The sequence below is a fragment of the Brachyistius frenatus genome, unplaced genomic scaffold (assembly GCF_029030835.1).
Source record: "Brachyistius frenatus isolate BFR_SWC_R1_liver_20210118 unplaced genomic scaffold, ASM2903083v1 Contig_3, whole genome shotgun sequence".
Classification (NCBI taxonomy): Eukaryota; Metazoa; Chordata; class Actinopteri; family Embiotocidae; genus Brachyistius; species Brachyistius frenatus.
Window position 1 is genome coordinate 2,378,613 of NW_027210602.1, and position 13,246 is coordinate 2,391,858.

General features: G+C 39.1%; 1 protein-coding gene across 1 annotated transcript; it reads left to right on the plus strand.

Annotated features, from left to right (window-relative positions):
• The first annotated feature begins 3,207 nt into the window (after window positions 1–3,207).
• On the plus strand, window positions 3,208–12,371 carry slc5a1 (solute carrier family 5 member 1). Its single transcript, XM_069706922.1, has 15 exons — window positions 3,208–3,348; window positions 3,734–3,805; window positions 4,193–4,297; window positions 4,479–4,538; window positions 4,670–4,774; window positions 4,885–4,990; window positions 5,507–5,587; window positions 5,714–5,925; window positions 7,149–7,284; window positions 7,668–7,775; window positions 7,881–8,031; window positions 8,126–8,294; window positions 9,886–10,101; window positions 11,410–11,515; window positions 11,626–12,371. The coding sequence occupies exons 1-15, from the start codon at window positions 3,211–3,213 to the stop codon at window positions 11,838–11,840; spliced, it is 1,980 nt and encodes a 659-aa protein (XP_069563023.1). The 5' UTR covers window positions 3,208–3,210; the 3' UTR covers window positions 11,841–12,371.
• The last annotated feature ends 875 nt before the right edge of the window (window positions 12,372–13,246 follow it).

Here is a 13,246-nt window from a genome sequence, read left to right on the forward strand (position 1 = left end):
GCTGTGATGTTGGACAGTCTAATGAATGCAGAGAAAGTGACAGATTTACAAACAAAATATCTCCTCAAATATTCTTTAGCTTCGTTGTCTACATGAACTAATGAGCTGACTTGATAAATGAATGCTCAAAATTGTATATTCAAGATATTAAAGACGCTTAACCACAACAAATCACATGAATTCCTCTAAAGTCTGCAGGGACAGCGGTTACTACTACGCTGACTAGTTAGCTTTTAGCATGCTATTTTATCTGGTCTAACTGATTTCACCATTAAGATTTAAGATTTTGCAAAATTGTTATGAGAGAATTATTTCAAATTCACTTGCATATAATGTCTGCGCATTATCAAAAATTAAATGTTTGATCAATTTCACCTCTTTCTGCAATGGTTTCTTGTCGGCTCTGTCCCTACAGCGCTGGCCGTTACAGAGCAACCTTGGACATTTATCTACCACCATTATAGTGATAGATAAAGCTACAAGAAGAAATTCACAGGGGTCGTCGCAGCAGGTGAGACGCTCTGGGACGTAAGAGGTGAGAAATGACAAAATGTTGAAGGTATAGTGGTGTATGAAATCTGATGCAGGTTGGATTTTATGAGGAAATGTCTAGATCTATCCAACAGTCTTCAGTAATTTAATCATTTCCTGCGTGAGAATTAGAATTTCTTGGTCGATGATTGCCCCAGGCTATTTAATTACAGGACTTAATTACATAATTACTCTGTTAATTACAGGGGGTTTAATAATGACCACATTTCACGTTTTGAAGTTGCAAACACTGTGTGGCTACTGTTACTTTGTTGGTGTAGCTATTGTATAGCAGCATTAAAACTTCAGGGGGTGGTTTGTCAGGTTTTAACCATGGGCTCAAACCTGTAACAGTGCATCAGTAAGAGTGTGTTTCATGTGACCCTGCTCAGTGTTAATCATTACATTTAACACTATAAAAACAGTAACATTTCCATTTGCAAAAACAAATTCAGTAACTAAAGTATTGGTTGGTGTTGATTTTGGTGATTAACTGAGTAAACATGTAATTGAAGCTTCTGGGTTTCTGTTTGCAAAGAGACATTCACAATTCTTATTTTTGTTTTTTATTCTTTCTTTGCCAATGCCAGGCCCCTTTTATGTGAGAAATTGGGACGCCCTAAAGATACATTAAGAGTATTAAAATCCTACACACCCACTCAGGTGTTTTCATTTACTCTGACTCACTCCGAATCATAAAACAAGTGGGAGGGGCTATACAAAGTTTTAAGTGATGTCATTAAATTTAGCTAACATAAGCCAGGCAGCTTTTAATCAGGTGCAGGCGAGGCCCAATCAGGTAACATAAGTGACAACACCGGTGTCGGTGGACTGTTTAGAGGCTATAACACTATTTTATGGTTTCTCTATCAATAATTACAATAATTAATTAATCAATAATTACAAAATAATAAGACTGAGGAAATAAACACAAGATCTGCACCTAATTTGTTTGAGCCTGGAGGATCCTGGCTCATTCATTGGTTTTATTGTCCTGTAGAGACACCTATTGGCTGCTAGTAGTACTTTCTTTGTGCTTGCACAGACCACAATGGTCATTTATACAAAGTCTTATTATACAAATTTTATTGATCAGTGTCTCAATTTTGTGATGCAGACAGATGCACAGATGTGTTACATTTATTGTGGGATTGTCCCATGCTAGATTGTTTTGGGTTTCATATTTTCTACCTGTTTTCTAAGTTTTCGACGCTCCGAGGACACAACATCCTTAGAACTAATACTCAAAGACGGGAAGACATCAATCCTACTTTCTCTCCAAGAACTCTTTGTTGTTATATGTTTAGAAAAATTAGGGTTGTGTCTTTCGGTTTCATACCTTAAACTGAGTAAAGATCACCTCATTTTCGGGTCTTTGTTGTTGTCCTTTATAATTATTTCTGGTAAGGATACACTGTTGCTATGATGTTTCTTTTGTACATACGTGTCCCTGTGAATGTGTCCCAGACTCATAAATTCTATAGTTTTGAAATCAGAAGATTGTTGTCATCTGTTTTTCAGTGTCAGTGGTGTGATCACAATCACCTTTCCTGACTAATAATTAACACACAAATAAGTTCAAACTCTGGGTGGAGTGAAATTGCGATTACAGTAAGTGATTTTCATTTGTCATAGACAGAAGCAGGGGTGCCAAACATATGGCCTGCAGGCCAGATCTGGCCAGGGAGTCCAGCTCGGCCCGCCGGATGACTTTGCTAAGTGTGAAAATTACAGAAAGACATAAATTGCATTTCTATGAGAATATGGAGGTTTATGAGTACAAACATTTTGTATTGTTTTTTTTAATCGATTCAGTAATTGTTTCAAAAACAGCATAAATGCTGATGTCTGCTCCGGAGACAGAAGTGCTCGTTGCCACAGGCAGAAGCGCTCACTGCTAGGGAATCTGCAGAGGAGAGCCCAGGCAGATAAACAGTGGGCTGATGTCTGAGTTTTTGCTCTTTATGTTCCTAGTTTATTGTAGAAAGACCTTAAAATAGGGTTTATCATCCAAAAACCTTCACCAATGATTTACACATTGAGAAATATTGTCGTTATGTATGCGTTATTATGCTATGAATTTACTGGTCTGGCCCACTTGAGATGAAAGTGGGCCGTATGTGGCCCCTTAACTGAAATGAGTTTGACACCCCTGACTTACAGTAAAAAAATTAAATATTTCCTTGTTATTTAGAGATCAAAAGTGAAATGCACGCTTTGATTCAAATATTTTATAAGTGTTTTGTGCATTTTGTGAACATATCAAAGAAAATATCAGTGAGACGTGTTATCAATGTATGTATTAATCAGTTATTCCTGTTTTACTTATTGACAGAGTTACCAAAATCAGTGGAAGGGCAGATGAGGCCTATGTAGGTTGATGATTAACAACATTATTTGTTAAAAGGTTACACATTTTAACACATAAATGTTCACACCCACATCCATGTGTCAACAAGCCTGATTGGTACATCCACTTTAAACCAACACACAATCCATGGGATCATTTGATAAGCAAACGCTCTCAATTTACCCCCCCCTTCTCTCTCTCTCACACACACACACACACACACACACACACAAAACAAAAGGTATAAAGGTAAGCGTGTGTGTAAGTTCATCAGTCAAAGAGGACCGACTCCAAAAACTCTACTGTTCTCCGCTTTTCCTCTCAGCAAAATGTCTGGAGATTATTTCGGATTCTCTTTTCTGAAGAGAAATGCCAGAAACAGCACAAACACCATGGTCCTCGCCAATCCAGCAGATATCTCCGTCATTGTGATTTACTTTGTGGTTGTCTTGGCTGTCGGAATATGGGTGAGTTGTCCAATCCAGTTCAGCCACAGAATTTTACTTAACAACCTGGCTCAAAAGTGTTTAACTGCTGATCTGAGAATTTTTACATTTGAGAAAATACAAAAACAAATTTGTTAAAAAAATAAATCAATTAATATGTACAGAAAGTATACATTTAGTTAAACTAGATTCAATTGTGAGCAGTAACGTTGCTGTGGTATTTTTCAAGTTATGTTCAATGCTTCTGTTGTTTTTCGGCACTATTTTGATCAATGTTACAGTATATCAAATAAAATGTATCATAATTCAAATGCAGTGATTACCAACATTAAAATAGTGTATAAGATGTGTTGCTGTTTTCCATAGATGTATTGGTAGTCTAAAATGTGCCTTTGTTTTGCTGCAGGCTATGGTCAGCACCAACCGATCCACTGTGGGTGGCTACTTCCTCGCAGGAAGGAGTATGGTGTGGTGGCCGGTGGGTATCTTATTGCTCAGAATAAGACAGAGGGTCACACCCATATATACTGTAAAACGTATATTAATCTTACAGTCTTCTTCCTGCAGCGAGGGACATTATCTCTTTAGGAGACACATGCTGACTCATTTGTTTTATTTTCCTGTGTTAATGGGTATTATAAAACATATGCTGTGTGTCATAATGGAAGTGCTTCATGAAACATTAACTTTTATTGGAGTAAACAAGCATGTAAATTATCCACTACTTATTTATTATACAGACTAAATGCCATAAAAGCATGAACAGCTGGTATCATTAATGCAGTCTGCAGCATCTCTTAGTTTCAAAAGCGCAACAAAAAAAAACAATGCACATGGCTGACAGATCTAACTCTGCTCTCCACAGATCGGAGCATCGCTCTTTGCCAGCAACATTGGCAGCGGCCACTTTGTAGGGATCGCTGGTACTGCTGCAGCGGCGGGAATAGCCATTGGTGGATTTGAATGGAACGTGAGTAACTGTGTCTGTGCCACTTGTGACACATCACTTCTTCCACAAACGTTTGGTATCCTGTGACACAGTTACTGTATCTGTCAGGTTTCACCCCGCAGAGGACAAAAAGAAAACGATTTCTCTAAAAATGTGGCACTAATTATTGATTCTTTGTTTATTTGTTTGTTGTGTGTTTCAGGCTCTTATTGTTGTCGTCATTCTGGGGTGGATCTTTGTGCCCATCTACATTAAAGCTGGGGTAAAGAGAACATAAAGTCTTCATACATAAAACATATGTTTACCCTAATAAAACCATTGTGTTTATTTCCAGTTTGAGCTATGAAAAAGGAGTCAAACAAAGTAAATCTCATTAGCTGTGCTTGTCTTTAGGTGGTCACCATGCCTGAGTACCTGAAGAAGAGATTCGGAGGACAGCGTATTCGCATCTATCTCTCTGTGCTCTCCCTCTTCCTGTATGTTTTCACCAAAATCTCAGTAAGTTATTCTGACAGCTTACATAGGACATTTATTTTTCAACATTGCACCAGAACTTTTTTGTTGCAATTTATTGAAGTAATGCATCTTTTTCTTTTCTCTCCACTCAGGCAGACATGTTCTCTGGTGCCATTTTTATCAACCTAGCTCTCGGGTTGAACATCTACCTCGCTGTTGTCATACTACTACTGATTACTGCAATATACACTGTCACAGGTCCGTCCACACAGATTCACGCACTTCCTTTTCCACTGAACTCATATTTTCCTCATGAACTGAAGCCAGTAAGTCTTATCTATATAAATGGCACCATGACTAGGGGGTAAAGTCTGCTTAAGGCAATATGTTGAAAAACACACACACACACACACACACACACACACACACACACACACACACACACACACACACACACACACACACACACACACACACACACACACACACACACACACACACACACACACACACACACACACATATTCTTATTGCCAAGGTTGTCTGTCTGTGTTGTGGTTAATTAACCATAGATTAAGATAAGCCTGGATTGAACTTCTCTTCCTGCTCTGTAGTCACACCTGAACTCATGTTTTACAGAATGAGTGGTGAAAGAGCACTTACACAACAAAACAATAACTTGATTTAATACTCTCCAGTGCATTAGTGACAATAAAATGTGCTGATTTTCAAAGAAGATTTTACAGCTTGATAACTTCACATGTTGTATCTCAGGTGGATTGGCTGCAGTGATCTACACAGACACTTTACAGACCATCATCATGATTGTTGGATCATTCATTCTTATGGGCTTTGGTAATATGACATTTTCCCTTTTTTTTTTTTTTTTTTATTATTATTAACTACTATGACTGTTTGTGATGCCAGATTTTTGAAGAATATAAATCGCTGTAAATTGGTCTAACCTGCATTTGTCCTCAGCTTTCCACGAGGTGGGGGGGGGGTTTGAGAGCTTCCAGGAGCGCTACATGGAGGCCGTCCCCACCATCACGGGCAACATCAGTGCAAACTGCTACGAGCCTCGGCCTGACTCCTTCCATATTTTCAGGGATGCAATTACAGGAGACCTGCCGTGGCCCGGCCTGGTGTTTGGACTCACCATTCAGGCCACATGGTACTGGTGCACTGACCAGGTCAGTAAAGCAAGTAGGCAGGACTGATTTGTGTGACCATTTCTGACTGTGAGGACACTTTGCTTCTGCTGACTTAATGGCAGCTTTTACTAGCCACTGGAAATAATACAGTCATAAACACAAATTCATTCAATTGATTCCCTCACCTTTGTACACAGTTACACGCCCTTAAGTCGCCTGTTTTTTTTGACAGGTACTCATGCTGTCTGAGTTAGCTATTATTTTAGTTACACCATCGTGCACAACCGGAGACTGAGATCAAATTTAGAGAGAGCAAAACATTGCATCTCAATAAAAAGCAGGTTGCGAATTGAAATGTTGACATGCAGCCTACAAAAATACATTACTTGTACTCTACTTTGTCTGTGTTCAGTTAACCGAAGACAATAATATGCCTCTCTGGATAACCCAGCAAACTATTTGAGTTGCACCTCAAACACAAAGTCTTTTGAAATCCATTACAACCATTTACACAATCATTTAACCATCCAGTCTAACATTCATGGTTCCGGTCATTCACTTTAAATCCTCTTGAAAATGTGTTTTGGTAAAAGTTACTTCTCTTGGATGTTTAACTCACTCCGTGGCAATTGATGAATGTTCAATATTTAATTAGATTTCTTGGTTCAAATAATTCAATTTTATCTTTATAGCCACAAATCATAACATAAATTGTCTCATAAGAAACATTAGGAAGCGAAAATCTCATCCAACAAGAAGACTTCTAACAGAACCAGACTCGGGTACATGGCTGTCTGCCTCGACCGGTCGGAGTGAGAGGAGAGTAGACTAAGACAACAGCGTAGTGAGACAACAAACAATACATACTGTGCAGGTTGGTGAGGCCAGTCACCGCAGATCAGACACCTGCAGCTCCGGAGACAAAGATATATGCTGGAAAAGCACAAACTGTTGGGATAGAGAGGACACAAAGTAAATGATATGCAATGGTGGCAATGCGACGTTTTTTATTAAAGTTCACTTCTACTATATAAAATATAGCTGTGCCTTATATCATTTGTGAACTCCTAATCTGAAAATTTAATTTTGTGAAATAAACAACAATAATATTTCAAAAGTACAATATTTCCCTTTGAATTGTTGTGGACTGGAAGTATTTAAATGGCACAAAGTTTACAAAGTAAACGTTTTACTTAAGTATACTATTTGAGTAGACGTATTTCATTTCTTACCAAATGTTACTATTCTTTTCCCAACTGTAGGTGATTGTCCAGCGCTGCCTCTCCGCCAAGAATCTTTCTCACGTTAAGGCAGGTTGTGTCTTATGTGGCTACATGAAGCTGCTGCCCATGTTCCTCATGGTTTTTCCAGGCATGATCAGCAGGATCCTCTATCCTGGTAAGTGTGTTGAGGTCATGAAGTCTATAAACTTCAAACCATATCCACAGACAGGATTTAGGTTAGGTTAGGTTAGGTAGTCACTTTATTAATCCCCGAGGGGAAATTATTTCGCTACAGCAGCATACAGGAAGCAATAAGATAATAATATAATAATAAAAAAGCAATAAAATAGCAGTAAAAAATATTAAATATAAAATATAAAATGCACAGTATATACAGTATATATATATATCTATATATATTATATACAAACAACCAAGAAACACAGTCAACAGTGTTAATGTTGTGTGATGGATTTTGCCAGAGGTGAGTTATTGTACAGTCTTATTGTACAGGAGTTGGATATTTTTTAACATGCTGATTTTAACACTTTAATCTAGATGTGGTGGCATGTGTGGACCCAGCCGAATGTGAAAAACACTGTGGTGCCAGTGTAGGCTGCACCAACATTGCTTATCCCAAACTGGTGCTGAATGTGATGCCCGACGGTGGGTAGCTTAAGACCTTTGTCTTATCAGCGGAGTACAAATTGCAGCCTCTTCTTTGGAGCTCCCTCTTTTTCTCTCCCCAATCTTTTCTTCCATCCATTTCAGGTCTGCGAGGTCTTATGTTGTCTGTGATGATGGCCTCTCTGATGAGCTCCCTAACATCCATCTTCAACAGTGCCAGTACTCTCTTCACCATGGACATCTACACAAAGTGCCGTCGCTCCGCCAGCGAGAGGGAACTCATGATTGCTGGCAGGTAAAACACAATTTTTGAGGTTGTGTTCAATATGATTTCTGATCATTGTTTAAATTTGTGACTACTATTATTTGTGTATTTCAACTCTCTATAGAGTGTTTATCTTAGTCCTGATTGGTGTGAGCATAGCATGGATCCCTGTGGTGCAGTCAGCCCAAAGTGGTCAGCTCTTTGACTACATCCAGTCCATCACCAGCTACCTCACTCCACCCGTTGCAGCTGTCTTCATGCTTGCAATCTTTTGCAAACGTGTTAATGAGCCTGTGAGTTGCCTGCCTACATATATCTATGTGGTAGTTTTTGTGGCCTGACAGAATCTTTCACACATTTTGGATTTGGATAGTCCCCCTTGCCGAGAGTTAGAGAGGATTTATACCAGTGTAATTTCTGAGCAGTTGATTTTGAGGCTGGATCCAACAACTGGCTAGCTTAGCTCAGCATATGGATTTATAGACATATAAACGTTGAGCAAAAGTTGCCTAAATTTCGCCTACAAGCACTTGATGATGTTGAAGTCAAGTGTTTGTTTGGAAATCTAGTTCCATTACATTACATTTCATTGAGCTGACGCTTTTATCCAAAGCGGCTTACAATAAGTGCATTTCAACCATGAGGGTACAAAACCCAGAACAACAAGAATAAAAAAAACACAATTTCTTCAAGAAAGCCAAACTACAAAGTGCTATCAGTAAGTGTCATTTTAAGTGCTACTAAAGTTCTACTATTCAAGGTAAAGTCGGAAGAAGTGTGTTTTTAGTTAGCGGGGGAAGATGTACAGACTTTCTGCTGTCCTGATGTCGGTGGGGAGCTCATTCCACCATCTAGGAGCCAGGACAGCAAACAGTCTTGATTTAGTAGAGTGTTTAGCTCGCAGCGAGGGAGCGACAAGCCGATTGGTAGAAGCAGAGCGGAGTGAACGGGCTGGGATGTAAGGTTTGACCATGTCCTGGATGTAGACTGGACCCGATCTGTTCGCAGCACGGTACGCAAGTACCAATGTTTTGAAACAGATGCGGGCAGCTACTGGTAACCAGTGAAGGGAGCAGAGGAGCGGAGTAGTGTGAGTGAATTTAGGAAGTTAAAGACCAGTCGAGCTGCGGCATTCTGGATGAGCTGCAGAGGTCAGATGGAGCTAACAGGTAGACCTGCCAGGAGGGAGTTACAGTAGTCCAGACGTGAGATGACCAGAGCCTGGACCAGTTCTAACAATGGTGGTGGTAAAGCTAAATGAAGCGATACAGACAACTGAAGCGATGCTAGCAAATATCGAGGAATTGAAGCGGGAGTAATGAAGTAATAATGCTTGTATCCTAACCATTACTTTACAATCTTGGAAATGGTCATTTACCAACATGACTTTGCACTCTGGTCACATTGGAGGATGGTCTTTGTTGTTTACAGCTTGGTGAGTTTTGGCGCAAAACATACGTCATATGGCGATCAATGCCGATTGGTTAAAGGCTGCTCCAATTGTTTAAAAATGAACTGGAGGTCTACACCCGTTAGGATACAATGAGTGGAAACCATTCCCAATAGAGCGTGGCCAGACCCGTACATTCTTAAAGTGAATTTGGCTCTGGTTATACCAAACTATCTATTTCTCATTTTACAGAGGAGTTCTGTGTCTGTCTATTTTCTTAGTTGGGATCAGTATCTTCCATGTCTCCGCTGGTTGCCTGGCAACTACTTCTGCCCAAGAAATAGTGTAATACATAAATGTAGCGTTGCTAGGCATACATCCCAAAATGTCAAACTATTCCTTAAAATACAACCTTCTTACCACACATTACTGCACTGGATACAATTGGTGTTTTAATGTATTGTTCCTGTCTAAACCTTTCTTTCTTTCCTCAGGGTGCATTTTATGGCCTCGCCATTGGCCTGGTAATCGGCCTCATCAGGATGATTGCCGAGTTCATTTATGGGACAGGCAGCTGTGTTAACCCCACTAACTGTCCCACGATCATATGTGGCGTTCACTACCTCTACTTCTCCATCATCCTGTTCACTCTCTCCTGCATCATCATACTGACAATCTCTTTCATGACCAAACCCATCGACGACAAGCACGTACGTGACCGCTGAAATAAGGCTCGATAAATCATGAATTTCCCAAGTGTAACTTCCTTTACCAAATTATACAGCTGTATGCAAAGGTTTGGGCAACACTGCAAAGTCCATATTTTGTTGATTTTTGGAGGGAAAACAAGTAAATACAACTCATTACGCAAATACATTACAGCAAAAACCTCTTTTAAAATGTTAATGCAATGTTACTTTTTATGTCAAGACCTTATAGTCAGTGATTGTGGCATGAACAAATGTTTGGGCACCCTATATTATTACATTACATTACATTTAATTTAGCTGACGCCTTTATCCAAAGCGACTTACAATAAGTGCATTTCAACTATGAAGGTACAAATTCAGAACAACAACAATCAAGAAAGTACAATTTTCTTCAAGAAAGCCAAACTTCAAAGTGATATATTATCAATAGGCTCTTTAGTTGTTGGTGGACTTTGAAGAATGTTTTGGGTCTTTGTTCTGGTGTAGAAACCAGACTCTTTTCAGTTTCACTTTCTTGATTGACTACATGACATTTGCATCCATTATTTGCTCATATTAAGTGGAACACATTCTTCCCTCTATTGGTGCACAACCACAAAGCAGAATATTTCCACCCCAACGGTTGAAGGTGGGGTTCTGTTAATCAAATGCTGCTCCACTTCTCTCCAAATACACCTTTCATAATTGGGCTTCATTTGTCCGCAGCACTTGTTTTTAAAGTGACAATGACTGCAAATGTTGAATTTTGTGATAAGGTCGAAGGTGAGGTTTTCTTCTCATTACTTCTCTATATTATACCTGTTTGTGCATTGATCTTGCAGAGTGGAACGACGCACCACCATCCTGGCAGCTAAACTGTCCTGCCGCCCCAGTCACCCAGGGGTTTTGCTTTAGTTTTGACAATTGGCAAGGCAGAAAGTCCAAGCAATAAGTCCTTTGATATCTTTTGATAGCCTTTGCATGCTTTGAAGACATCAATTAGCTTTCCATGGGATCCCAAATCCCTTTCTGAAAGGAGTCCATGCTTGTTGAGTCACAGAACGTTTGGAGTCTTTATCCTAATTCCTAATTCCTAATGACAACTCCTGCCTTACAAGTCCTAGTCGGCCAATTAAGGCTTTATGAGTTAATGAGAGTCTGACACTTTAAAAGTGGTCATATACCCAGAAACATTTGAAGAAAAGCTCAATCCCGTGTGTGTTTATAGTTACTTTTTTCACTTTGAAAATCAACAAAATGCCATTTGCCCAGAAGTGCTCTAACTTGTACAACATTAATTTTAAACTATGTTTTGTCTTGTTTGATTAGTTGTATCGACTTTGCTGGAGCCTGAGGAACAATACGGAGGAGAGGGTGGACCTCGAACAGGATAACTGGGTTAATGACGAAGACAGCAACAATATGGAAATAGATGGTAATGATGAGACATACTTAGATATGCCGTACAGTAAAGATGCAGTCATATAGGTACTGTATACAGATACAAGCAGCTTGTCTTCACTTCACTTAACTCTTCTGTTCCAGAACCAGAGGAGGAACCTGGCTTCTGTAAAAAAGCAGTGATGTGCTTCTGTGGACTGGAGAACAAGAAAGCCCCCAAGCTGACTGCAGAAGAGGAGGCAGAGCTGCAGAAGAAGCTCACAGACACCTCAGAGGAGCCTCTATGGAGGAACATTGTCAATGCCAACGCCGTTATACTCCTGTGTGTGGCTGTTTTCTGTCATGGATTTTTCGGTTAACAAAACTTGTGTGAGTTTGACTGCTCCCGAATAACCTATTCATATTTTACTGACAGGATTTTATATGAATGCAATTTAAAGCAAAGTGGACGGTGGCCCTCAAACCAATTATGAATAAGATAATACACTTGCATACCTTTTTACCATGTGTCATTACTACTGTATGTACAGTACATTGTATATTCATACTGCATCTACACAGGACATACAATATATTTTTGTAGCGTATTTGCCTTTTTGGTCAAGTATTCCTGGTATTTTGATGAAAAATGAGTCAACCCTACTGTAAAATATTAACCAGCCAAAGCATGCAATACACCTGTCAGTCTACTATAGGGTTCCGTGTCAATGTCACACTTTGTACCTGACACTAAACATATAAATGCTTCTTTTTTGCATCATGGACTGGTTTGCATGCTCTGAATTGTTAATTGGACTGGTTTGCATTTTCTCATTACGTGGGCTCAAAGGCTTTAGTGTTGTCATTCCTTAAATCTATGCACCTTACTGGAGGTTTTCTTTAGTGTTAATGGATAAAAACATCTCAGGAAGAAGGGGCTGTGAATTACTTGCAGGCACAGTCTGACAAACTTTACTTCCCTCTCGTGGTTTACTGTTGTTTCAGTTAGAATTGTAAAATACAGTTTGTGCTGCATGTTATTAAACTTTCCATTTTTGAAAAATCTTTGTCTTACTGGGGTAAATCATACTTGTATTTACTTGTTAAATAAATGTTGGATGACAAACACACATGATTGCTTTTTAACATACCAAACAATGTGTGAGTTATTCCCGATAGGACACACCTGTCTTATCACTGACTGTGTAACTGATTGACCGCTGTTGAATGATTTATGGTTTCTGCCACCTGCACATTTTTATCCCTGTCATTTATTGTAATTTTTGTGGTTACCCCGCTGTCACATAATGCTGCTAAAATGGGTAATATTGTCTCTGTAATATTGTAAAGTCTTGACTTGACCAGGTAAAGTGCTCCGAGATGATTTGGTGCTTTATAAATCAAATTAAAAATGCATTGAAATCTGCTCACTTTGCAATGCACTTATCTGTTTGACTCGTGTCTGGCAAGGATTCTGCTGTCGTGACTGTGTAGTAAAAACAGTCAAAGGTCGACACAGGCTTATCAGAAGAAACCTTTTAGTTTTAGTGCTATAACCCAAACGCTATCTGTTGGCCATCTTTACCCACCTCGATGAGTAATAAAGAGACCAGACATGTTTGGAATTCTTTGCAAATTGCAAACAAAAGACTGAGCTGATTCTGACATCATGCAGCCTGTAGTTTGACAGTGGGTCATTGTTTGAAGAGGAAGAGCTGAAACTATATAACTATAACTATATATATATATATATATATATATATATATATATATATATATATATATA

Bases quoted from the DNA above. Each gene is read 5' to 3' on its own strand.
- slc5a1 (XM_069706922.1), top strand. From the start codon at position 3,211: ATGTCTGGAGATTATTTCGGATTCTCTTTTCTGAAGAGAAATGCCAGA. The intron at 3,806-4,192 runs GTGGGTATCTTA...TGCTCTCCACAG, and splicing joins GGAGTATGGTGTGGTGGCCG to ATCGGAGCATCGCTCTTTGC. The intron at 4,991-5,506 runs GTCCGTCCACAC...GTTGTATCTCAG, and splicing joins TGCAATATACACTGTCACAG to GTGGATTGGCTGCAGTGATC.